General features: G+C 53.3%; 1 protein-coding gene across 2 annotated transcripts in view; it reads left to right on the top strand.

Annotated features, from left to right (window-relative positions):
- ZNF609 (zinc finger protein 609) overlaps positions 1 to 26,498 on the top strand; it is a 74,486-nt gene that overhangs the window by 41,261 nt on the left and 6,727 nt on the right. For both annotated transcript variants that reach the window (XM_037396256.1, XM_037396255.1), the window contains exon 3: positions 15,991 to 16,216. In XM_037396256.1, the coding sequence (XP_037252153.1) occupies positions 15,991 to 16,216 (226 nt within the window). The remainder of the gene's footprint in view (positions 1 to 15,990; positions 16,217 to 26,498) is intronic.

Here is a 26,498-nt window from a genome sequence, read left to right as displayed (position 1 = left end):
TGGCCATATCCAGACTGGAGAGCATGTAGGATGGGCGAAGGCAGGGCTCGTGGAGGAGTGTAGGCTCATGGAGGAGGGTAGGCTGAGCGATTGGGCAGGGTGGCTTTTAGTGGAAGGGTGGGATGCAGCTGCCTGTGCTGTGACAGCTGGTGGAAATGCTTATGAGGTGGCATAAAACAGGGGCTCCTGTGCTGTTTGTGTTTCCAGCTCTGGAGTGGTTTTCTGTAGCCTTCAGCTAATGCCTGCATGAGGGTTGTATGGGTCAGTGCCCTGCCTGCAGAACCAGGGCTGGCCACACTCTGCCTTGTGCCTCTGCTCCAGGCTGTCCCATAGCTGCCAGGCTGAGGTTGAGATGACTGATGGGTAGGACATCTTGCAGGGCTGGAGATCATTTGTGCAGCAGCTAAAGCTGGATGACTGATGAGTTACGGTCTCTTGGCTTTCAAGGGAAGAAAAGTGACAGCTGCAGACCATGGGAGATGCTTAGCTAAAGGAACAGGACTCTGGCTCAGTAATCTCTGAGGACAGCAGCTGCAGTGGCTGCTGGCATGGAGGCCAGAGAGGGCACAGAAGACATTTGCTCTGCTCTGGGTGGGAAGGGGGGTGGCTAATATAATGGAGAAAGGCTTGTCTTCTCTACTAGTCTGCATCCCACATCTCTCGCTGGTTGTACAGTTCTGCCCAAGGCAGCATTCCCTGGCGTTACTCCAGCTGGGCACCCTCTTCTCTGAAACCTTGTGTGACTTCCGGTCTCCTCATTTGCTCCTTTTGGAAGTCAGTGCTGCTCCTCCAGTGCTGCCTGTTGGCTTTGGTGTGTCACTTTTGCCTTTTTACATACTAACAGTTCCTCTGGTTACTGTTACCTTATTCAAAGATGTTCTTCAGGTCTCCTTCTCCATTGTATGTGTGGTGGTGTTCTTCCATGTGAAGGGAGCCAATTTCTTTGCTTTTTACCAAGTTTTAACTTGGCTCTTAAAACCCTCCCAGGCCCTGGTCCTTTCCCAGTCCTCATGCAGCTGTGCTAAGGCTTTCATCCCTGCAGCTATCAACTTTCTGCTCTGAAGCAGTGCCCTTAAACACCAGCATTTTATCTTTAGTCACCATGGCCAAGAAGCATCTCTGGGATCTGATGTATTGGCCGTGCCCCTCTCCTTTCCTGGCATTCTCTGCTGCTATGCAAGTTTGATCCCTTGAGCAGGGGCCCTCCTGGCTTCAGGCCTGGGGCAGCATGGCTTCTCTGAACTGCTGTACTTTGCTTCTTAACTTTGGTTAAGAAGTTAAGAGGCTTCTGTGCCTCTGCTTTCTTGGTGGGAATGGGTTGGGTTGGCCAGGGACTATGCCCTTGAGTTGTGCCACTGAGCTGTGTTGTGTTGGATACCCTCAGGGAGCTCCTGTGTTGTCCATGCATGATCTACATGATGTTGTTTAGGGGACATAGCCATGGTGTCTGCTGTAGAGGAGAGCTTGGTGATGTTCAGACAGGCACCAGGGTGTCACCTGCCTCTGCTTGACAGAAGCCACCATCGATGCAGATGTTGGCAGAGACACAAAGTGATAGGAGTGAGAGCAAGGAGGGCTTTTGCTGCCTGCACCCCTCTGAGCATAGAGGTTGCCACAAACAGCCATCCATCCATCTGTCCATCCATCCATCCCTCCATCCATCTGCATCTTGTCTCGCTGAGCCCACGGTTGCTTTCCCAGGCCAGCTGGGGTGCTCAGGGTGCAAAGTTGGCATTCCTGATTCCTAGCAAGGGCTCCCTCTATTTATGCCCCCCTTACTGGGCATAAAAAAACCTCCAGACTCTGCCTAATGATTCCGTTGTGCCTTTCCAAAGAGGATGCATATTCTTCTCCACAGGCTGCCTGTTTTGGTTGAGAGCACTGTGATCCCTCTCAGCCCCAGGGGAATGGGGGCCACGGTGGCCAGCAAAGCCTAGTACACAGCAGAGTGCTTGAGAGTGGCATCCTTGGTGCCAAAATGCCCTTATTTGTTATTATTTTGCTATTTTTCATGACATTAGGTTTACTCTGCCTTAGCCAGCTGTTAATTTGAAGAATCAATGAAATTTCAACAGGGCAGGGGATGGAATTGGTGAGGATATGGGCTGGCTTATGGTGGGTCTGTCTCTAGCAGCATCTTTGCTTTATTTTAGGGATGCTAGCTAAAAGTCCAGCATGTTGGTTGAATATAACCTTGGCTGGCTTTCAGCCCCACTGCTGCCCTGACCCATGTACCTGCCAGCCCCGGCATCTCATTTTTGCATGTGTGCATGTAAAAGGTGCTGCTGGGTGGAAAGAGGCACAGCGGCTGCTGGAGTCAAATGATATTTTTTTTTTTTTGGTGGTGACTGTTTTCTGTCTCATTTCAAAATAAGCATTGGGCTTTCTTTTATGGTGAAGGGGAGCGATTTCTCGTTAGCTGGAATTTGGTGACCCGTGGGTATCCCTGCATGCAGCCTGAGAAATGCGAGGTTAGAGGCTAAAAACCTTCCTGGAGCTTAATTGGGCTGGAAGAAGGCTTCAGCTGTGGGTGGTGTCAGCATCCCCCCTTGGTGGGGGCTTATTTGGATTTCAGATACAAGCTCTTCCCCTTGCTATGTTCCGGAGGAGACGATGAAGCAGCCACTTGAAGCTATTTTTCTATTTTTACATCGAGTGCTCTCAAGGAGAAGCATGGCTGCGGGCGGTGTAGTCCTGTGATGCGAATCACGAAGCTCTGCTCCCTTAGATGTGCTGAAAGCCCCCAGCCTGGCTCCACTGCTCTCTGGCTGGTAGGTACTCTGCGGGTGATGAGTTATGGTCTGGCTCGACTCTAGCTTGTCTCCTCTTCTCCCTCGCTGCTCAGCTTCCCTGCGAGTGATTGATCCTCTGCAGTTGTGCTGCTCGACCGCTGGCGGCTGTCAGTTGTCAGCACAAAACCTGCTGGGTGAGACCTTCAGGCATCACAGCCCAGCTGTGTCCAAGCATCTGGGGCACTGGCTCAGGCAGCACTGGCAGCGTGGGATTTGCAAGGCACCGCAGCTGACACAAGGGTATATTTTTGGTGAAGGCAGCGCAGGAGAAACCGGACCCAGGATGATTGTCCGCAGCTTGACTCATGCTACACGGGGAGGTCGGTGGGAGCGGAGGTGCCTCGCTCGATACCGTTGTGCTCAGGGTGTTAAAAATGCGCAGTGTTGAATGCTGCAACTGTGAGTAAAGCTGCCGTTATTGATCCCAGTGGGTGCAAACCAGACTTGCACTGTAGGAAGGCTCCTTGGCAAAGCCTGGCTCAGGGTGGGATCTTCCTCCTGGTGTGACAAAACCCACAATCCTGGGGCAGAGCCTAGCTTGGCTCACCCTCCTCCTGGCAAATGCTTTTGATCAGACCGGAGGCATCAGGAGACGTTTGAGCCAAAGAAGGGAGAGCTGCTTCTCATCTCTGAGGCTGGAATTAAAAGCCAGCGTGATGGTAGGCAATGGGAGCCCATGGGTTCACGTGCAAAGCTCATACCTCCTCCTCCTTTTGTGACTCATTAGTAGAGATTTCATGGCAATACGAGTATGTGCTGTGCTGCTTTGGGGTCGGTGTGTGCTACTGGGCATCGTTCTGCTTGGGGGTTAGAGAGGCAGCAGCTTGATTTCAATAATTAAAAAAAATCCTTGGGAATCGGCTTGAAAAACTTTCTATGGAAATCACTGTGTCCTGCAGGCACCGATGCCTGTGTGTTCCCAGTGGGAGCTGATGGGCACGCGTGCAAGCCATTGCTGGAGGGACTGGGGAGAGCACAGCGTGTATCAGCAGGATGGGAGTATTGGCTTGTGCTGCCTTAAAAATAGCATGTTTTAAAAAAAATTACCGGAAGGCTGGGATTTGGGGAGTGGGGGGAGATGCAGTTGTGGGACCCAGCACAAAAAGTGAAGATGTTTGTCATCCCCCATCGTAGTCTGAGGTTTCCATCTTGTGTGCCAGGGAGCATGTCCTCGACAAGCGACTCAGAGCTGCTTCTCCAGATGCGAGTCCCCAAAGGGCAGCACTGTGCTGGTCCCTGCTCTGTGGCCACCTGGTGCAGGGCACTCGTGGTGACACGCACCTCCTGCTCACCCACATCCTCATGTGTCATGTGACTGGGCCTATTTCTTGCTCACTCCCCTCCTGTAATCTCCCTGTCAGGCTGTTGGACAGAGCTGGCTTTGTGTCTGGAAGCCACCAGGATCTCTCCTGGCAACTTGAGCAAAACCTACAAAGAAGAGGAGATGAGAGCCAAGCGGGCAGCTTCCTAAATGTGCAGCCTGCAGGGGCTGGGACGTGAAAATCATACCGAAATAGGTCTTTAATATTAAATAGATGGAAGGGAGATGGCTCCTCTTGCCTGAGGGATAAATAGATCTGAAACTCCTCCTAGACCTTTCTGCTTATCACATCTGAAATACGTGCGTCTCGCCCTGGAATTGAGTCTCTCCAGGAGCCATGAATACCGGGCTACAATGTGTGTGTAAAATGCTCCTGCTTTTGTGGCATATGTGCACTGGGCTGGCAAGTCTCCGAATGCAGTGCCCAGGGAATGGATTTGCTTCTCTACTCCCGGATCCACAGCTGCGTGCACCCAGCGGTCTGGACAGGGGAGTGGGATGTGATGCTTCTCAGCATGCCACCAAGGCAAGCGTTGAAGCTGGCTGCAGCCCACTGGTGCCCTCAAAGCCATGCTCCCCCAGTGCTAAAGCTCCTCCAGGAGCTGTGCGGGTTGCTCAGGAGGTGCACCCTGCTTTGCAGGGACCTTGTGTTGTCTCCTTCCTTCCCACCCCTTCCCCAAGCAAATTTTACAGGTTTGAGTGCTGAGCACACAGCTTGGCTTCTCACACCTTGGAGACGAGGGTCTGCAAGACCTTCAGGACCAAATGTTGTTTGTAGCTGCAGGGTTTCTTGTGCAGAACTGCCTTAGAAAGTACTCCAGCTCGCTGGCTGCCATTTGTAGGTAGACCAGTGTGTTTGAGAGGACTTTTTCTTACCTGCTTGCCCACAGAGCTCCTGGTCCAGCTATAGAGGTGGAATTCTGTACTGAAGCTGCTCTCTCATCAGAGTGTTGCTCATTATCACGGCTGCAGTATGGAAGAACCTCAAGAGACGATAACCCTGCCAAAATCTGGCCAGGCTGAGATTTGCTGGTGCCTTGTCTGAACTCGGGCAAGTCTGAAACTGCTGAATGCTGGCCCTCTGTGAAAGGATGAGGACCATTGCTGTGTCTTGGGAGCTCCATGAGTGATGACGTTGGCGATTCGGACCTGCCACGGGGGGCAGATCTGGGGTGTCAGCAGCACTGGGGTGCTGAGGGAGTGCCATGGGGAGCGATGTGGCTGCTTTGTGGTTCTGGTGGAGAGATATGGGGAAGGGGGAAGGAGGAGACCAGTGGAAGGATAAAGGATTTTCCCACTTGAAAAATACAGGTGAGCTTAGGAACAATTTCACTGCCAGGATGCTGGGGCGAATGTCTCTCTTGAATGTTCCTGTCCTTGACTGATTCCATTCCTCCTTGCTGTTAGCCTCCGCATCATTTTATGTAGTTCCTCTCTCTCCTTTGGATGTTTTCATCCCCCACGTGTTTGTAGGTTACAGCTGTGTACCCACATAGCTGTCACAGAACCAAGTTATCCATATTTAGCTCTTAATCCCCTCTTCTAAACCAATCCCTTTAGCCTTGTTATTTTTGTTCCTCTTCTCTGAACTTCTTCCAGTTTATCTGTGTCCTTTTCAGTTATGAGGTGTCCAGAGCTGAGTGCAATCACTGCTCTCCTGAAAAGAGCTGTCAGGACAATATTAAATTCCCTGTTCTCTGGTACTGCCCCCCAGCTGAACTGGGGTTGAGGGAGGCAAGGATGGTTTGGTGTAGTTTGGTTTTGTACTTGGCTGAGTGAGGTACTGTTTGCTGCTCCTGGCTCTGCCTCTGGGTCTTTTCTGCAAGCTGGTCTCACCTCATTGGTACTGGTTTTCCCGGTGACTATGGAAAATAGGGCAAGCATAGCCAAGCCAGCTTGGTGATGCTGCTTTGCCCCTCTGTGCTGTCTCAGTGTTTAGAGGAACCCCTAGGCCACGTTGCATGGACAAAGACCAAGAGGGTAGATGGAGGGTGAACATAACAAATTTTTTAAAGTGAGGGCGGCGAGGCGCTGGCACAGGCTGCCCGGAGAGGCTGTGGGTGCCCCATCCCTGGCAGTGCCCAAGGCCAGGCTGGACGGGGCTGGGGGCAGCCTCGGCAGGGGGAGGGTGTCCCTCCTGCCCGTGGTGGGGGGAGGTTGGACTAGATGATCTTTGAAGGTCCCTTCCAAACCAAACAATTCAATGATGCTAAGTTAGCATCTTGGAGATGATCTCTTTCTACATCTCTGGCAGGACCACCTTGGGGTAATGCTCGACTGATTTATGTATGTCTATAACTCTGTATTCCTTCCACCTTTCTTGCACATGACTCCAAGTGGGACTGACACTTGCTTTTGGACTCATTTGCAGCCCTTGGATGCTGGAAGATGCAATGCAATGCTGTAGTTCTGGCTGTTGTGGAAGGTACATCTGTCCCCATGCCACATTTACAGTTTGGTTGATGAAAACAACTGCAAGTCAAGCCCATCTTTCACCCCACACCCCATCTGTTCTTTCTAGGCTCTTCTCTGAAAACACAAAGGCCTTTTTTTACATCATCTTTTGTGCGTTATCAGATGTAAAAGTTGGTTTCTTAGCAGTGTAATGAAACTGCATCCGTGCATCGTGGGTTCTTTGGCTCGGCAGCAGTGGCAGGGTGGTTGTGGTGTCTTGTGGGCTGGGCTTTGCCCCTTCTCACCTGGGAACAGGCACTAGCAGAGCAGTTGCTCTGGATACTGGGATGGATGGGGAGAAAGGTGGTCCCCGGACTGTGCACCCAGCAAGCAGAGAAGTCCATCCTAGATGAGCCTGGTTCATTTTTGCTGCAAGTCTTGGATCCATCTCCTCCCTTCTGCGTTTACTGGAGTCCAATTTTATACTGAAATCCTGAGCTGTCTCCCCTCTGCTTGGCTTATATATACACTGCAGCTTTCCAGAGAGAAGAACTTTGTGCAAGACACTGTGCTTGAATGGGCATCATAAATTAATTAAATTATTTAATTATTAATGGTCTGAGTTGGCATGTAGGTGTGTGTCCTTGTGTGGCTGTACTCTGGTGCAAATTTCTAGGGGGCCAGCAGACACAGCGCCTGGATGTTGGAGGTTTGGACTTGCAAGGCTGAGGTGGAGAAAAATTGGGTGGAAAAAAAATGAAAAGGTTGAACCAGGCAGGTGAAACTGTGCCATTTCCCAACCGACAGCTGGGCTACTGTGACCACTCCCCGCGCTCAGCCCTGACCTACCAAGCGTCTCCCTTGGCTTGTGGTCCTTGGTTGCTAATCCTGGTCAAGCTTTATGGGTAACTTTTGGGTTCTCATCATCTCCAGAGAGCCCATTTTCAGTCTCTTTTATGGTGCGCAGCAAACTGGGAGTGCTGTGTTTTTCTGAACTCTTTGAAGGTGGTAGAGGAGTCAGGTATCCTCCAAGAAGGACCTGGCCTGGAATGTTTGCATGGGGGACCTCTAGCTGGGAGCCTGCTGTCCAGGGCTCATGCTGGTGTGTACCTGGCGTGGGCATGGCAATAGCAATGCTTGCAGTAGGAGCTTCAGTTTAAGCATACTGTCCTTCTCCTTAAACACAGAGATTGACTGCTTTCTTTGTAGCCTCCTTGGAGGTACAGAATTGCCCACGCTTATGGCAAGGCAGACCTGCTGACATGTCTAAATCGAGGTGCCAAGCTCTGTCATATGTGAGTTGTCCGTGGAGCTGCTTGGGTGGTAGGTCGTTCCTGGATGAACCTGGTGGCCTGGTGCTCAGGATCCCAGCCAGAGTGCTCTGTAGCGCAGGACAGACCCCGTAGATCTTGTTACCCACCGGGGAGATGGCAGGGTTAAAGCAGTTTGCCACAGCAGTACTGCTTGTTCATGTGATTTCCCTTGCCTGCTTTGTGCGTTTGGGTTTTAGTGCTGTCTCTAGCTCGGCTGTTTGCAACCTCTGCATCCTCTGGCCGGGGCTGGTGTAGCCGTGGTTATCAGCGGGCTTTTAACAGCGGCTGGAGCTGCATCACACTGCGGCAAGTGGTTTGTGAAAGGCCGCCTGAAATTATGTCCTTCTGGGAGATTCATGCACCAAGGCACTTGTGAAACCTTTTATGTTGCTCCTTTGCCTGCTCTAATGTGCTGGTCAAAGAGTGCTAGTGTTAACGGTGGCCATTTGAGCACTGCTCAGATTTGGGCATGAATCTCATGTGGTCCAAAGCAGAAAATGTGCCTGCCTCGCTGTCATCGTGGCTTTGGTCCTTTTGATTCTGGTCTTCCTATGTGAACATCTTTTAGTGGGGACAGACCAGAAAATGAATGTGGGGGTGGTTGGTTGGGAGCTGCTGGGGAATGGCAGCTGGTGGAGCCTGGTTTAGATGGTCATTGTGAGCTGGGGCAGAGTTTCAGGGACTTGTAGAGCTGTCATCTGCAAGAAGGTTGGGCACAGGGCTGGGACCTTGCTGAGGAGCCAGTTCTGGGGAACAGATGATGGCTTCCAGCTCAGAAAGCAGAAAGGTGACAACATGCACGTCTCTGAAGGGAGGCACTGAGGAACTGGGCTGCATCAGTGGTTGCAAAGGTCCCCAGGAAATGGGCCTGCTCTGTCTCCCATGGTGGGAAAGGATCCTTTTTCTGCTTGGGTAGAAGTACCTGGTTTTGTTGGGTTTGGGGGAAAGAAAATAAATAAAGGCAAGACTTTGCCCCATGGTTGTTCTTCCACTTAGTATCCAGGCCTGAAGGACACATGGCTGGCGTCAGTGGTGGAGGGGATGCTGGAGGCAGAGCAGCTATGTAGGAAGCTAAGCATATGTCAGTGATATTGGCTATCTTGACAGGAAGGTGGGTATGGGGTGGAGGACCTTATTGGGAGACCTGGATTCCCAGTGGGAAATGGCTTGCCATCATCAGAGGACAGCACTGCTGCAGGTGAGGATGACTCTGGGGACCAGGAGCAGCCTCTGCATGGTAGCAGTGGTGCTGAGGAAGGGGCCAAAGGCTGAGCTGGTCAACACAAAGGATGCTTGCTGTGGTCAGGCTCCATGTTTCCAACCATCTTTGCCCTTCCTTGACCCAGACACATCTCTAGTGCTTTTCTGCATGGGATCTTTCCCCTTCTTAGCACTGGCCAAGCTGCTTCACATTTTAATTTGGTAAAGGAGATGAGCCTGCTGCAGCTGCTCCTTGGGATATTGCCTGTTTTTGGTAGGTGAACCCAGACCCCAACAACACATCCTCAGTCAACTGGTGTGACCAATGCCAGGAGGTTCCAGCTCGGATTTCTTCTTTCCCGTGTTTCTTGCTTATGTCAACTGTCCTCGTTCATCGCTGCTGTCACTATATCTCTCCTACTGGAAACACCTTCCCCCACCCCGAGCAGATCTTACAGTCTTGAAAGTGGTTGGAGCAGGTGACTTGGTGCCAGCATGTCTGTCTTGGGTACTATTCCTGGCTTTATTGAAGACATGGTAATATGCAAGACTGTGCCTCTGTGGCGTCTGCCTCCTCTTGATCTCAAAATGCTGCAAGCACTGAGATAAGACTGGTTGTGTTCAAGCAGGGATTTTATTCCCCTCTCCGCCAGAGAGAGAAAGCGGCTTGTCGGAGGTCGTGCTGGGTAATATTTGCATTTCTCCAGCAGTGTGGCTAGGGTTGATAGACATATGACTGTCTGCATCACCTGGGTGTTTGGATCAGTCCCTCGTCACTGGTGTGGTGGGAGGTTGTACCTCCGGTATTACCAGATGGGCTGTTGCATCCTGATGTACCCATTAACTGTGAGCGGGTCTGTTTTCAGCAGTGCTGGCAGTGGGGCTGTGAGCTTAATTGCCAAAGTCCTCCTCTAGGCTTTGGTTCTTGTGGCCAGCTGATGTGTGACCAGGGCAGACTTCCTCAGCCAGGTCCTCACCAAAATGTCCAGATAAAGATGAGTCTGAGTTTAAAATGTGCCCACTGACCCCAGCCGGCATGCTGTGTTGTGCCGACTGTTTGGCCACCATCTCCTTCTGCCGTTCTGCAGGGACTTGTTGGCCGGGGAAGGGGTTTGCATGGATGGAGGCAAAGCCCCTCCACACAGGAGACAGCTGGACCTCTGAGCTGGGACGTGGGTGCTTGACAGGGCCAGGAGAGGACACTCAGGCAGCCTTTTGTAGGCAGAGCCTTCCTGTCACACTGTGCTGTCAACAGCCTTGTGGCTGGGAGATGCTGTGAATCTCAAGCAGGTGTCTGGGGGGACGAGAGCAGATGGTGAGGAGCACCAGGGAAAAGCTGCCAAGGAGCATGGCGGGGGGGGGGGTGTGTGTGTGTGTGTGCGGGAATTGGCCTCTCCTGGTTTGGTTTCAGGGGTTACTGTGAGAGTCCTGGGTGGCAGAGCCAGTCCAGACTGTCTGGCTGTGCACTCACGGTCTCCCTCCCAGCTTCCCGTGCAGCCTGGGGCTGGCTTTACTTGCCAGTTCCCAAGGACATCATCCAAGGAGGGAAGCTGGGACTGCTGCTCCTTAAAAGTCCTTAGTTCCCATGCAGATTGTCTGGCTCTTCTGGTGGTGGCATTGTCCACGAGGTCCCATGCTTGCTTGTTGTCTCTGCAGAGTGAATTCGGGAGTGTGATGCTGAGCCTGCTCCTCTCTGCAGCGTGTGGAAGCATTAATCCTTCCTCGTTTCGGCATTTACTGCTTGCTGGAGGGGGCTGTCAGAAATGATGATCCTCCTGTTTTCTTGGTCCAGCTGCCCTGATGTCCTGTGGGCTTGGATTTGCTGACTAGGAAACCTGACGTCCTCCCTGAGTGTGTTCCTGCAGTCTGTAGAAATAAGTGGCTTCGTTTATTTAAGCTGGTGTTTTTTCAGGGAAGGGTTACTTTCTTCTAAAACAGATTTCTTTTTTTACATCTTTGTCAGCAACTTCAGCCTCTCGCTAGCAAGAGGGAAGGGCAGTGCACAACGGTGTCAGGATCAGTGCCCCAGACCACAATCCCGGCTCCGTCTTTGGACCTGACACTTGTGCCACCCTTGTTTCCCTGCACACGGGGTTTTGTTGGAAACTTTTGTTGGCTACTTTCTTGCTGGGGTCCAGCCAAATCCAGCAATCCAGCCAGCAAACAGCTAATGAACCCTTATTGCCACCTGTGCTGTTTGAGGAAGGGGTCTTCTGGAGCCTCCTCAATGCTGCCGGGGGTTGCGCGCCTCCAGTGTGTTGGGATGTTGTCACCGGAAGATGTGACCAGGAGCTTCGGGTGGGTTGAGCAATGCTTGCCAGACAATTCAACTTTGAATTGTAAGTGTGGTGGGCACTGGTGCCAACAAATGGATTTGTCTTCAGACTCCGCATACCCAGCTTTGGGGGTCAGATTGGAGAAGACTTTGGTTCCTCTTTGAAATCCTCTCCGAGGTCACCAGTGGTGTGGGAGAGGCACCTCAGGTGCTGTGGTTTTGAGGTTTGGAGGTGCCCACCAAAGATGCTCTTCAACTGGATGGATCTGCTCCCTGGTTGTATCTCTTCAAGGAGTTGGAAGCTCATTTTCCCAGGCCCTCCTCTGAAAAAGCAAAGCTGCTGGGGATGTGGTGACTGAGCAGGACAAGAGTGACACTTTGAAAGCTCCCAAACATTGGGCTGAGGCATGCAGTGATGTGGGAAGTGTTGGCTGCTAGCCTTCAGCAGTGCTCCTGTGATGGAGCAGTTTTAGTCCATATTTTGTCTCCTGACACACAGCAGCTAAGGGTTTGTGACCAGTAATGAGGCTTCCCCTTGCCTTTTGTTGTCTGTCTGTGTTTGCAGCAGTTGAAGGACCCTTCTAGATGGGAAAAATGGGCCACCGTGCTGCATAACTTGCTAATGTGGGATACACTGGAAGCCTAGCACCATCTCAGATGCATCAGTGGTCTCATGCTGACTACTGCAAGGTCCTTGCTGACAAACAGAGTGCAGCTCTGTTGGTGCTGTACCACCATGTGGTTGTTCGCACTATCCCTGTCCTGGATGCACCACAAATATCTGATGGTTGCTTTTCTCTGGGTTTTTGGCATCCCTGTTGGCTTTCATGCTAAAAAATGCACTTTTCTTGCCTGGTTGACTTTGATTGTTAGGAGCAAACCAAAATACTCAAATGGGTGGGTGTTCTGGGTGGTTTAGGGGTTGGCATCAAAATTACTATGGTGTTTTTATTTCTGTTGTGCCCTCCCCTTTCTCCTGGTAGCTAATTGCTGCTGTGAAGTCACCTTAGTGGTGACTGATGTTAACGAAACCACACTGGCACATCTCTAAGATGGCAGGAGCTGCTTTGTGTACATGTCCCCATGCCAGCACCCACTGCTGTGCTTCCCTTCATGTGGGAGCCCATCCTGCCTTTGAGTTGAGGGCTGTGATGGGGGGTAGGTTTTAATTACCCACCCAGAGCCCTTTCCTCAGCACCAGCATCGTGTGGCGCCAGCCGCGTCACCCTGGACTCTCGGTGGATTTGCTTTTTTCCCTATCAAGCAGTGCTTGTGCTGGCCGCCGCCTGGGCTTGGCTCCGTTCCACTTCTGTCCTTGGCGGTGGTGAAAGCACGTTCCTCGTGATGGGAAAGCCTCCGAGAAACACAAAGGGCTTTCATCAGGGGAGGCAGCGGCAGGCAGACATGGACGGCCAGCGCCGGTACAGGGAAGCTTCACCCCACGTAACTCCTGCAGAGGGGCAGCTGGAGACATAACAGCTCCCTCCAGCAGTGAGCACGTAGCGGCTGCATTTGCATTCGCCAGCATTTAATTTTCGAGCCTGCCCAGCTAGGAAAGAGAAATAAGTTTTCCTTCTGCAAAGGGGATTTGGGGCCCAGAAGCATTAAGTGGTTTGCTCAGGGGGTGGCATGCGTTGGAGCTGGAAGCCAGGAGGATGCAGGGCTTGCTTTGGGGAGCTGAAGATCTCTGCTGGCTCAGCTGTGCTAGCTGGAGGAGACGCGAAAGCCACTGCTCGAGGGTGTGAGTGCTGCCCGCTGGCCCTGGTGCCAGCAGCTCCCTCGGCTTCTAGCCCAGCAGAGGGAGCTGGGTGAAGGTGGCTAGCAGAGCTGCCCCACGGTAGCCAGGGCTGCCTCAGCTCCCCCCAGCCATCCTCCAGCCACCAGCGGGTGAATCTCCTGACCTTGCTCAGTAAAGCAGGAGGATGAAAAGATGTGGCACCGGGAGATAAGACGCTTGGGGGGATGGGGTGTGTGTGTGTGAATTCAGGGATTGATCCATTTGTCTCTCCCTCTGGTGTGGCTTTCAGCTTTTTTCAGATGTGTTCCAGCGAGGCGGCTCTGTTCCTGCCCTTGCCCCTGGGGAGCCACCCTGGGCTTTTTTATTTTGCTCTTGAGCTTTGGGCATGGGAGCAGGAGAGCTGCTTGTCTCCCTGCGATTGCTAAATGAGGCTCTGTTTGTTCCAGTGCAGGGTGAAATATGAAATCTCATCAAGCCACCTCGCTTATTAGAGAGATCTCAGCGAGCTGCTTATTATGCACCATGGCATAATGCAGATTACGAATGTGACCGGGCGATAATTAGCAGAGCTGGAACTGTAATTAAACACTCCTGTGTTGCTCTGTGGTTTCTGTCGCAAAGTGGAAGGAAGCTGAATGGTTTCAAAACCCACAGGTCCTCGGTGGGCACACACAGCTGCTGCTCCTGGGGTGATGGGGGCAAGTGTTCCCCATCACTGCCTGGGCTCTTGCTGCTGCTCACCAAAGTTGGGCAGCCCTGCCTGGTTCCTCTCTGGCTGTTTCATTGCTGGAGACTTGCTTTTGGTTTGCAAAACATGGCATTGAGGAGCAGTTTGTTTCCTTGAGCCCCTGCAAAAGACCCTCACGCTTCCTTTGAGCATCTTTCTTGCTCTGGATCTGCAAGGATGTGCAGGATGAGGAGGCTGGGGGTGAGATTTGTCCATGGGACTGCAGCCCTCCTCTCTGGCAGGCTCATGGGGCTTTTTTTGTGTCAAAACCACTGAAATCTCAAATCCCATGGGATCAGATGGGGCAGCCTCAGAGGCAGGTGGTGATGAGGAGCTGGGGATGGGCTCCTGGGGGAAAACTGGTCCTGCCAGTGGGACGTTGGAGGCAGTGCATGGAAAAAAGAGCTGTGGAGCATGAGCTGTGCTGCCAGCAGAGAGGCCTTGTAGTCCAGCTACTGCTGCTTGAGACCTCCAGGCCATCTTTAATGTTCAGGGGGGTGGATGTGTGCTGGCAAGCTATCTAGAGAGAAGACAGATGCAGGAGGACAAGGAGAGGACTGCAGGCACACAGGCAGTAGGTGCTTTGTGTTCTGCTGGAAAAGCAAATCCACTTGCCCTGGCAGAGCCAGAAAATCTGAGTTCTCTGCAGGGGTCACATTCATGTCCTCTGCCTGCAGCCACCCCGATGGGAGCAGGCAGAAGCCAAAGGGTGGATGTGATGTCCTCCTCTCTGCTCTTCTGTGTAGAGATTTGCCTCTCGCACCTTCTCTGCTTGTGGACAGTGTTTGTGTCGTTGAGGATGTGGAGAGGCTTTGTGGGGTCACGAGCTGATGAGGCACTGGGATGCTGCAGCCACTGGCACTGTATTGTGAGGTGAGGTCGGACATGCAAGCTTCTGCTGGAGTTATTTATCTTGCTTAAAGGATAGAGGTGCATGAGCAAGAGAGGGAGCAGGTAATCTTAGCAGCTGGTCAGGACCAGGATGCCAGCTCAAGTCTTGCCTGTTTGGTGGCTGTCAGCAGCATTGGCCAAAGAGATCCGGCAATGAGATTGGAAGTGGTCATGAGCTGGTGTCTGTGTCCACTCTTGGTGACCAGCAAGGTTAGCCTCTCCAGGGTTATAATCTATCCTCAGCAGAGACGTAGGAGGACATCTCGCAGTATAGTGCTGGATCTTCCCCTGCTTGAAACAGAAACCCAGGTCATCACTCACTGATGATGTGATTAGTTTCCTCAGTCTGCTTCTCTTTTGAGGTTTGCTCAGTATCTTATCAAGATCATAAACTGTAAAGAAGAGGAGGTCTGAGCAGAGGATGAGCAGCTAGCCCCCAAACTGCTGCAAATCCCTGTGAGCCGAGGCGAGGGAATGACTGACTGTGGCTGCTTTGGCTGATGAACCCTAAAGGACAGGGAGATCTCCACCCTTCCCTTCCCTTGGCCAGCAGCAGAGGCAGCCTGCCAGCCATCCTTCTCCTAACACTGGTAATCGGCTAGCGTGGCAGAGTGGCCGAGGACCTTGGCTTGTCCGCAGCAGGGTGACTTGGCTGTGTTTTCACTTGGCATGGTGGCTTGTTGGCTTTTGCAAGCCCACCACCAAACGATGGCTGGTGCAGTTGACTCAGCTGTCAGCCAGATCAGGCTCTGAAGTGGATACTTGCATAGACATGAGGGATGTGATCTGTATGCCTGTGTCTCCAGGTGGTCACAGGGTAGATTTGGGAGGAGGAGGAGGATGCTGGTTTTCATGGGTGCTGGAGGGAGACCGCTACTCGTTTGTCCTGTCCTGCCAGTTGAGCAGAAGCCTGTAATTTTTTTTTCTTCTAATGAGCCATCAGGTCCAAAGTTATTGACTGTGTTAACATCTAAGTAATAGCCAAAAGGCATCCTCACCAAGGATGATTACATGGGCAGAAGCTGTCAGGGAAGGAACTTGGCACACGCTCTTTCAAGCAGCACAGATATCTCCCGCGGAGGCACTTGCGGGTGTGATCTCTATGACTGCAAAGTACCTGCTCTTCAGGATTACGTGGGTATGGGCATGCCAGGGTGGGAGAGACCTGTGAGATCCTTGTGCTCTGGTGGGGTGTGGGACTTGAACTGCCTGCTGGCACAAGCACTGAGAAGGTGGCAGCCCTGGGCTTGAGGTTCTCCAAGACTGTAGATGCCTGTTGATACTTGTTCTCCTTCCCTGTATTCCTGACCATAGCTGCTGTGTTTCTGCTTCCCCACAGATGGAGTCTCCGGTCTCTACACCTGCGGTGTTGCCCTTGCACCTCCTTGTCCCAGTCGTCAACAACGACATCTCGTCGCCTTGTGAGCAGATCATGGTACGTACACGCTCAGTGGGAGTGAACACCTGCGATGTGGCCCTGGCCACTGAGCCCGAGTGCCTGGGCCCCTGCGAGCCTGGGACCAGCGTGAACCTGGAGGGCATCGTCTGGCAAGAGACAGAGGATGGTAAGTGACACCGGAGAGCTTTTAGCTCTCACACAATGTAATTTTGGAGTTATGGCAATCCTTTACTTCCCATGTCCCTGCTGTGTTGCTTGTTGGCATGTCCTAGGCTTTCCCCCCCCTATCTGGGTGGTCAGGACAGAAGAGCTGTGTGGGAGCAGCCCTTACTTCATCAAGCAAAGCGAGTAATGGGCCAAAACTTGCATCAGCCCAACACGTTGTGTTATCCCCCTGCCCAGACAGTGGGCGAATATCTAAGCTGACATTTTTCTGCCTTCCTACAAGAGCCGACTTGTTCTGGAGGTGCCAGAGGAAAGGCCATGTCAGCCTGCATAGGAGCTTGACGGAGTTGAGTTCGTTTCTGCTTGGCAACCCACAGGTCTGTCACAAAAATGCTCAAACCCTGAGAGGTGGCAGAAATCTCCTGCTGGATTAAAAAACCCCAGTGGAGCTTTCAAAATCGACTCGGCAGGGGATCAGGCTCTTGTCTCTCTTGCCAAGCCAATCGAATCTTTTTTCAGCTGGAGCTCATCTCATCTGTGCACAGCTTGGTTTGCTTTCCCAGGTCCTTTGATGGGTTTTTGTTGCTGTTGGGGTTCTGCCAAGTAACACAGGGATGAATAGGTGGCTCGGTGGACCACGGCGAGTGCTGGAACGTGGCCTTCCCTCCAGCCTTGTTGGGATGCTGGAGTTTTCTGCTTTGGGAGGCTCAGGATGAACTCCTCATGTTTGTGTCTGGCTTCAGCTGGGATCTGGAAGCAGAAACAGAGCCCTGAAGCACAAAGGGGAGAACGAGCAGTGGTGGTGGAGGCCAGCTGGTGGTTCATCTCGGCCAGGTACCCAAGAGCTCCTCTTGGACATCTGCTCCTGCTCTTCCATTGCTGTTGTGTGCAGAGAATGAAGCTGTTGGCCTTTATTCCCTGGCTGCTTCTCAAAGTGACTGTCTTTATTATCTCTGATGGAGGATGAACTGAAACCTGCATTCCCATGAGCTGCTACCAGGGGGAATTCCCTTCTTGTCCCATGCTTTGCGAACGTGGTGGTGGGCCCAGTGTGCCTTTCCTCTCTCCCTACTGGGAAACTGGTTTTGAAACTGTGGTTGATGCAGGACCAAGTACTGCAGTGGCCCCCAGTGTGGAGGGTGGTGAGCACTGAAATTGTTCCCATTGGGAAAAGTGTCATGACTTGAGCTATTTGGGAAGAGAGGAGTGCATGGACCATGCCGGAGGAGACTGAGATGTGCTAGCTTGGAATGGGGACCTCCAAACTCCTCTACCCTTTCTGCTTCACCATTTGTTCCATATGGAAAAAATCCATCAGGATTGAGGCAGCTGTAAGTGCATTTTTTTTGCTGCTGTAAGGCAGAAGGATGCCACACGTTATAAAATTTGGCCCAAGAATCATTTTCTTCAAGCTAGGCTTGCTGGTGGGGATAGGGAACACAAAGCAGGAGCGTTCAGGAGCCCTGCTCTGTGCACCCCAGGACTGGGGGATCTGCTGGGGGGATCTCCCCAGAGGAAACCCGTGGAAGGTGTTCTGCTGAGCTACCAGAGCACTGGTGCTGCTTGTTCAGTGTCTGCAGGGAGCGTTATTGCTCTACAAGATGCAGTACCTTCAGCTGGGGAAACAGAGGCAGCTGGGGACACAGAGGTATGGCTGGGCTGAGTGTTGGGACATGCAGCAGTGCAGAGGAACATCAGCACCACCACCCCCCTTTTGGGGCTGCATGCTAAACCCCCCACCAGTGTGCCATTTCCCTCAGCCCAGTAGCGTTGGAGCTGCAGTGTTCACTGGAAAATCCCAGGACTACTGGAGACCCCCCCAGGTAGCAGCAGAGCTGATGAGAGCTTCGTCCTTGTAGAGGTTTGGGGTTTTTGGGTGGAAATCAGGAGAAGAGGCTGATGGTGGGCAGAGGAGCCCATGTGGCAGTTGTGGGGTGGGATAAACATAGTATCCCTGAGGCAGAGAGCACACAAACATCCTCCCTGCCATGCTCCCCCCGCCCCCAATTCCTGGTTGAGAGGCAGTGACATGGAAGTGGTTTCTGGTTTCCCCTCCCTTTTCTCCTGCTCCTTACCCCACCATGAAGCTGTGCAGACCGTCTGCCTGTCCTTCTGCATTACCTCTAGCTTCCACAGCCATCGTTTCGGAGCGTGCCTTGGAGGCACCCTGCGATTTCCCACAGCCTGGCTATTTTTAGTCTGTGGTAATTCAATGAACTTGCACAAAGATCCCTCTCCACTGGCTGCTGCTTGGTTGCCACCATCAGGCGTGATGACTTTTATGGCCAGCCCCGTAGAAGACGAGCCCTGCTGTTGCCTTTGGTTGCTTCAGGTCTACTGCACATGCTGGTTCCTGTCGTAGTGGCATCTCTTTCTCAAGTGAAAAGTCAGGGTGAAACTGTCCCTATTTCCTGCCTGGCATCTCTGTCCTGCCTTCCCGTGGGGGTCAAGGGTGATGCTGGACCTGCTGTCCAAAGCTGGAGCTTGTGAAATGCATAGAGATGCAGTGAATGTCTACCCTTTCCCAAAGCATCCAAGGGAAAAAGCTACAGCAAGGGCATGTCTGCAAAGCCCAACAAGGTGCTTTCTGCATGTGTGAGCATGCCTATGGGCCTGGAGGCTGTCCCCAAGATCTCCAGGGGCATCTCAGCACCCTCAGCCAGAGGGATCCGTCTCTCCCCCTGCTCCGTGTGTTGCTGCAGCCTCGCTGGACTGCTCAGAAAGACCCCAGGGCAGCAGGAGCAGCTCTTGGCTTGTATTAAGCCTCCTCTCCAGTGGTGGAGAGGACCTTGTTGGCTCAACAGCAGCTGCTTTCTCCCCAGGGGTGATATTCTTGAATCCCCTGAGTGATTGGCGTAGGGAGATGCAGATTCACGGTTGTTCCCACTTAAGTCCTGGTTCCCCAGGTGGGATGCTGTGGCACTTCTGGGACTCGGCAAACCCCCCACTACCAGGCAGCGTTGCAAGTGGTTCCCACTGAGCCTCTCAGGAGAATGGGCATCTCTTCTCAGCAGTGTGATGCCTCCTTGAAAATTGGATTTGTGTCAGATGTGCCCCTTAGACTCCCGTAGTAATTGCTCTGACTTGGATCTTTATGCAAGCTGCTCGTCTCCCAGCTGCGTATAAATGGCACGTGCCCCTGAGTCCAGGGGATCTGTGTTGCACTGTGCACGCCAGTAAAAGTGTATTTGGGTTCAGGCAGTTGCTATTTACCAGCTTGTTCACCCTGAAGAAGCCCAGGGCTTGCTGGAGACATCTGCCTGCCTCAAATGCCTCCAGAAGGGGTTGAGTAAAGGAAGGCAATGCAGTTCATCAACTGCAGCTCCCTTTTTGTAGAAAATGGCTTTGGGGTTGGCCAAGGGGCTGCAAGAGTGGAGAGAAAGGCTCCTAAAGCCAAAGCCTGGCAGTGCTGGAGTGACCTTGGAAGGACAAGCTGGAGCTGACATATCTGAAATGGGAGCACCATGATGCCCCTCCTGCCCTGAACACCAGCTTCGTCCTCTCCCACCGCTAGAAAACCTGCTGCAAGACCACAGTTGCCACCAAGGGCATCCCTTGGGCTCCCACCACCAAACATTTGACTCCTGGCTTTTGGTCCACCTGTGCCGCTCCTGCTCCAGGTTGGTGTTGTGCCGAGGTCTGGTCTTGCTGGTGCTGCACACTGGTTGTACACGCTCTCCCATGGCCGTGCTGGTGACACTGTCCCTTTGCCAAGCCTGTTGTCTGCGGGGATGTGTTTTATTGAAATGCCTTTGGTGTGGAACAACTGTCTTGGCAGTTCCCCTAATTTTGTTAGGTGTGATTTTGATCTGCAGGAACTATTAACTGATGTAATTACACAGGAAAGCATTGCTCTGTTGGCTGCCTTTTTAGCTGCTTGATCTCCTCAGTGGAGCTGGTGTCACCTGGCTTGGAGCATGTCACCTCCTCACCTCTGCTCGCAGTGAGCAGACTGGGTCCCAGTGCCACACCAGTGCTGTTCACAGCTGAAACAAGCTGGCATCTGATCCGCAAAATGTCCAAGCAACAAGCATCATGGTGTAGCAGCACCAAAAGAACAGCAGCAAACTCTCTCCACATCACTTCCTCCAGCTCTGCACTGGGATGGTGGCGGCAAGTCACCCATGGCCGAGCTTTGCGCGCCCCAGCTGTTTGGATTGCCCCTTTGCAAACATCTCTTTGGGGTTATGGTGCAGTGTGAGCATCCTTGGGGTCTGCAGATGCCAGCATGGACATGTCATTGCTTGGAGCAGGAGAGAGACGCAATGGATTGAGAGAGGATGGGGAGGGATTGGAGGGCGAGGACAAAGCCTGACCCCTAACTTGATGGCTTTGCATATCGAACGTGCTGCCTCACCGTTACCTGCAGCCTTCTGTTGCACCTGTGGTTGCTCTTTGCCTCTGGGAATGTTTTAAAAGGAGGATGTGCCAAGATTGCACTGCTTATGGGTGAGCTTTGGGGCTTCAGAAGGGGCTATACCGTCCCCTGTGTACACTGTCCAGTTGTCTTAGCTGTGTGTACTTGAACCCAGAAACAAGAGAGTTTTTAAGGCTGATGCAGCAAGGGTGAGGAGCAGGAGTATGGATTTCTCATTTCCTTTAATGGCATTTCCCAGAGTAACGAGTGGTTGTAAATCCCCTCCAAGGTTGCTGACCCGACATGCAGGCTCACTGCGCTCCTCCAAAGCCTCCTAAAGCTGTGACAGTGTGGCTGTGACCGCTCTCATCTTCAGATCGGAATCCAGCAGCTTGCTCTGGTTGGGAGCATCGTCTGGTGCTGCTTGGTGATGGGGCACCTTGTCTCCGGTGCCACAAGGGTTGCTGGTGTTTGGGGCTGCTGCCTCGCACCCTCCTTCTGTTTTGCCAGTGGGTGAGGAGGCTGCAAACCACCGAAGCACGGTGGCTGCTTGCGTGTTGGCATAGAAAAGCAGAGCTTTATTACGCTCCCCCAGCACCACCACTTTGTCTCATATCTGCTGGCTTGACAGTGCGGGGAGCTGGAGGAGAGCTAATGCGCTGCTTATCGCTCTTGAAGCGTCTGTCAGCTTTGTACAGAGGCAGTGTTATCAGTAGGTGAGCAATGTTCTGCTCCAGACAGGACTATTGCTTGCGTCCATCTCCCTAAGGCGCGTCTGCAGCTGCCCCAGGTAATAACCAGCTGGGGCCCCTGCTTTAGCTGCTGAGCCCTGGATTAAAGGACTTGTTTACAAGGAGGCTCACGAGCTGCGAGCTGCTCTGCCACGCTTTCCTGGGAGCTAAATTGGTTTAGATTCCTCTGCCTCCCCTCTCCAGGAGCATGAGGATGGAGGTCTGTGCTGCTTGCAGGTGGCTGTTGGGACTTGGTGCTGTGGTCTGCTCTGCCAAGCCTTGAGAGGCACCAAGGTCCCCAAAATCCTGTAGGTATCTTCTGGATGGGCTTCAGGCAACGGAGAGAGAGCTGTGGCCCCCAGTCCCATGGGGGTGCTGGCCAGTGAGTCACAGGGTAACAGGCCATCCTCTTGCAGGATGATTTTAGGATGTCCTTGGTCACAGTCACATTGTCGCTGTTACCAAAGGTGGACACTTATTGCTGGGTTTGGGCAGGAGCACAGCAGTGAGTGTTCTCAGTGTTCGCAGGTCCTGGTGAAATAAATGCCGATCCCATGGGATCAGTGAGAAGTGGTGTGACTTCCCACTGTCACTTTGGTTGTTGGGATGCACCAACACACCCTTGCTGGCTCCTTGTCCCTTGGTGTGATCCATGTTGAAGGTTTTCCCTGCTGCTTTTTCCAGGCTCCAGCATGTGGAGCCCCTCTCATAGCCCTCCTGTGCCTTGCAAAGCAGGGCATTAGACAGCCGGGGACAGCCACTCACCATCCGAGCATCCATCCCCATGTGGTTTAATGGAATGATCCTGTCTGCCTCTGACCCTGCCGGGGAGACTGGATTGGGTTTGTGTGGCGAGGGTTTTGTAAAGGGGGGCTTCTGTCCAAGAGGACACCAGAAGCTGCCCCCATGTCTGACAGAGCCAGCTCCAAGATGCACCTGCTGCTGGCTGAGGCTGAGATCCTCAGCCGCGGTGGTAGTGCTTCTGTGTTAACATATTTAAGAAGGTGTAAAAAATTGCTGCACAGCAGCATCTGGGAGAGAGGTGTGAGAATGAAGCAGACGGCCCTGCAGCCCCCCAGGTCAGTGCAGGAGGCAGGGCGGGCTCCAGGCGCTGGAGCAGATTCCCCAGCAGCCCGTGGCGAAGCACACGAGAGGCTGGCTGTGCCCTCAGCCCATGGCAGTTAACAGTGGAGCAGACCCCCACCCACAGCCCGGGGAGGGTCCCACGCCGGAGCAGGTGGGTGCCTGCAGGGGGCTGCGACCCGCCGGCAGCAGCGCTGAGGCAGCGCCAGTGGTCCCGCGGGGAGGAGCCCAGGCTGGGGCCGGCGGGGCCTGGGGGGATGTGCCCCACGGAGGGACCCACGCCAGATCAGTTCATGAAGAGCTGCAGCCTGTGGGAAAGACTCGTGTTGGAAAAGTCCGTGGAGGACTGTCTGCCATGGGAGGGACCCCAGGCTGGGGCAGGGGCAGAGTGTGAGGACCCTCCCCCTGAGGAGGATGGAGTGGCAGAGACAATGTGCAGTGAACCAGCTGCAGCCCCCGTTCCCCATCCCCTTGTGCTGATCAGAGGCAGAGGTGGAGAAACTGGGAGTGAAGTTGAGCCTGGGAAGGACAGCAATGGGGTAGGTGTGTTTGTTTTTATTTCCCATTGTCATACTCTGATTTGGTTGGCAGTAAATGGAATTAATTTTCCCTAGTCGTGTCTCTCTTGCCTGTGACAGTAATTGCTGAGTGAACTCTCTTCTTGCTGGGTGAGGTGGCCCTTGTGCTGGCCATCCCCTGTGCCATGGTGTCCTCTGCTGTCCTGGCAGCAGCAGCCAGAGCTGTTGCATTATGGCCCCTGCAACACCTTTGGGCGTTGTGCCCTAAAGTCTAGGCACTGCAGGTCAGGCCAGGCTCCCTGCATGCAAGCAGGGCTTATGGCAAAGCTGGAGCATTTCAAGTGATGCCGCTGGAGAGGAAATGAATTGAAGGAAGGGCATCCCAAAGATGATGCAGCTGGAGGAGGAATTTGTGGAAGAAGGACCTAGAACACCTCCAGCTGCTTGAGGTTTGGTGCAAGATAGATCCCTGCTCCTGTTCACTGGTGCAGATGGGATGTGTGGCTACACTGACCCTAGATTTGAGCTGGTTCATAGACCTGCAGGTAAACTACCTCTTCTTGGGGTGGGAAATGCCACCGCCTGTCTTCCCATTGCCTTGCAGAGGTCCCCTGCGCCCCAAAATTGGTGAAAGCTAGCAGAGCTCTCGGGAGCTGTCCTCTCCAACTGCAGGGGCAACACCTCCTTGCTGTCCTCAAGGCTGGGGATGCTTCTCCAAGCAGTATAGCAGTCCCCATGATGCTTGAGGACAGCTCAGCAGGATCATGGCTGGGTGATACTGAGCCACATGATGAACTGGCCGTGCATGACTCTGAGAGCATCCCTGATCGCTGCAGGTGCCGGCACACTGGTTTATCAGCAGGGTTGGGAGATATCAGGCTTGAGGGCTTAATCTTCACAAAGGGGGACCTGGTGCACATTTCCTCCTGACACAGCGGCTCCTGGGGCCCATGGTGCTGGTCTGCAAGCAGACACCACCTGCATTTTAACATGGGAGAGCAGCATCCTAGCTGGGACTATCCACTGGAAAGGCTTAGTCTGGTCTAATTCAGGGCTGCGTTGGGATGGAGGGCTTTGTGCAGCGTTGTCCTCGTCTGTCCCCATGTCCCCACCAGCTGTGCACACCTACGGAGCATCAGCTCTGCTGCTACAGAGCACTCATGCGTGGACCATACAAGGACCAGGTGGTGCTTTTTTGCGTCCTTCTGTTCCCTTCATCTCTCTCCATTTTTACAGGATTATGTTTTATGTTGCCTTCCTAGATGGCAGCCTGACACTGTCAACCCACCGTTAATTTTTCATGCTGGGGTATGACAGGAACACTTGGTGGCCAGGATGCTGAGCGGTTTGCACCCAGATTTGGGTGGTATTAATTGCTTAAGAGCTTCAAAGGTGTCACCTTCCTGTGAAATCAGGTGGGACCGCAGTTACCTGAGTGGGATTCCTCCCCTGCAAGAGCATCGCTGCTGGCTCTTTGTGCGCAAGCATCTCCAGCCTCAGGGACACAGGGCATTGCCTCCTCCTTGCCTGCCCTTGCCCTGCCCATGTCTGCTCATCATCCAGCTGCAGGAGGTGGACACGGCGGGTGAAAAAAGCTGCTTAGGATCTATCCCTGGGGTTTAAATTGTCCTGGGTTATTGTTGGAGGATTAGGAGGGGATTTGGTATGATTGGTTGCAGCGGGTTAAATATAGGCTGGTGTGTGTTGGAGGGCTGATGCTCCAACAGGGAAGGGAGGGACAGCTGTGTGCTGGCTCGCTTCACCCTTCCATCTTTCACTCCTCTCCTGTGATCGTGCTGGCGAGGAAAAGACAAAAAGCCAGCATGTCCTTTCTAATGTCACATGCTGGCCCTGGGATGCACAAGAGACGCTGGTGGCTTGTGCAGTTAACTTCCAGTGGCACACATGGTCTTTGCCAGCTTCAAAGGGGGATTGAACTGGCGCTGGCTGTGCAGCAGGGAGGACGGGGGGAGCTGGAGCTGCCCCTCTGAGCCCTGTGGCTGGGAGAGCTGCACTCTGAGTTAGGGCTGCTGGTCTCTCAGCAGCTGCTTGATCCTTCTGCAGCTCCTGGGAGCATCCCATGGCAGCTCCACGGAGGTGTCCTGGGGATGGTGGGTTTGGCTTGGGGCACAGGATATGCAGCCAGCAGCTTCTCTGGCTTCTCAGGAAAGGGGGGACAGGCTTCTGCCTGTCAAAAAAAGGTGCATTAGGAGGAACAGAGGTAGAAGACCACCTTCCGCATGCCTGCCTTGGGATGCCTGGGATCAGCATCCCCCTCTTTCCCATTGATCTCTCCCTGCACAGGGCTGTGGGCTCCCAGCAGTTGGTTTTGCTGCTTGTTTCTACCCTGTGCTGCCTCCAGCATCACATCCTGGTTGTATCCAAGGCAGGTCCCCAGCACCTTTCTCTGTAGGCAGGACCCAGCTGCTCCTGCTCACCAGGATGAGCCAGCTGAAGGTCTTGGCTGTGTGCTGGCACCATGTCTTCCTGTGGCATGCTCCTTCTGGAGCACCCAACGTTTTCCAGGAGGAGAAAGAGAAGACCTGCATTTCATTTCTCTTTCTGAAGGGAGACCCAGCTCTGTATATCATCCCTCTCGAAGCCTGCAGCTGGCTGCTGGCACAGCACAACAGGGGATATGGGCTGAGATTTATAAACGTGCTTCAGGCACAGCTGTTCTGGGCTCCCTCGGCTCCATCCATCTCCTGGGGCTGTGTGACTGTATATCTTGCAATGCTCATCAACCCTTGCAAATGACTTTCCTATTGCCCGAGTTTTACCTTGCTCGGACAGATGTGCTCAGCGCAACGGACTCCACTTCCCAGTCAGATGAGTTCAGCAGTAACCAGAGCGGCCCATGGCTGGGAGGAAATATCCACAAAGCTGAGAAATGCTGCAAAAGACCCCTCCACCTCCAAGAAGAGATGCTGGGGGTCCGTGTCCTTGGTGCGGCTGTGACCCAGGCTGCTTCTCTTGATTTGGCATGAAAAAGCTGGAACGACCAGATTTTCTGAAGGCCCAGTGCCTTTGCTCCATGATGGGAGGAGGTGTGGCCCCATAGCTGGTTCTTCAGGCAGAGATTCAGGGCTGATGGGTGTCCTGGGGGGTGCAGGAGCAAAGCAAAGCTGGGGGGACCGGGATCGTTCCCCCAAAGTAGGGTTTTCCTGCCAGGGGTGGTGGCCTGCGTGGGGCTGCTGGGCTCAGCTTGCCATCTAGTGGCAGTAACAGCCTTTCCTGGAGAGCCGAGGGGTGCACAGCTGTGCACAGCAGGGTCTTAACCCTGCTGTCTGCAGAGGAGTCTGCAGCTCTGCACTGGCGTCCACAGGCTTGCTGGGGGCTGTCTGTATCTCCCCTGGGGAGTTCCCAGGCCTCGTTCCCCAGAGATCACCTTCCCTACTCTGCCTGAGCATGTGGAGCCAACATGGGTCTTCGGGCCCCTCCAAATCCTGCTGCCCTTTTGGGGGTCGCTGGTTTTAGCATCGCCGTGAAAACAGGGAAGAGCACCGAGCAGCTCAAGGAGAGGCTGGGTGGATGCCAGCCAGAGTCATGCAGAGAGCGGGGATGAGCTGGGGGTCCCCAGCTCCTGTCTTGGTG

The sequence above is a fragment of the Falco rusticolus genome, chromosome 7 (genome assembly GCF_015220075.1).
Source record: "Falco rusticolus isolate bFalRus1 chromosome 7, bFalRus1.pri, whole genome shotgun sequence".
Taxonomy (NCBI): Eukaryota; Metazoa; Chordata; class Aves; order Falconiformes; family Falconidae; genus Falco; species Falco rusticolus.
The sequence above is the reverse complement of the archived record's forward strand: the minus strand, read 5'-3'. Positions and strand labels throughout refer to the sequence as shown.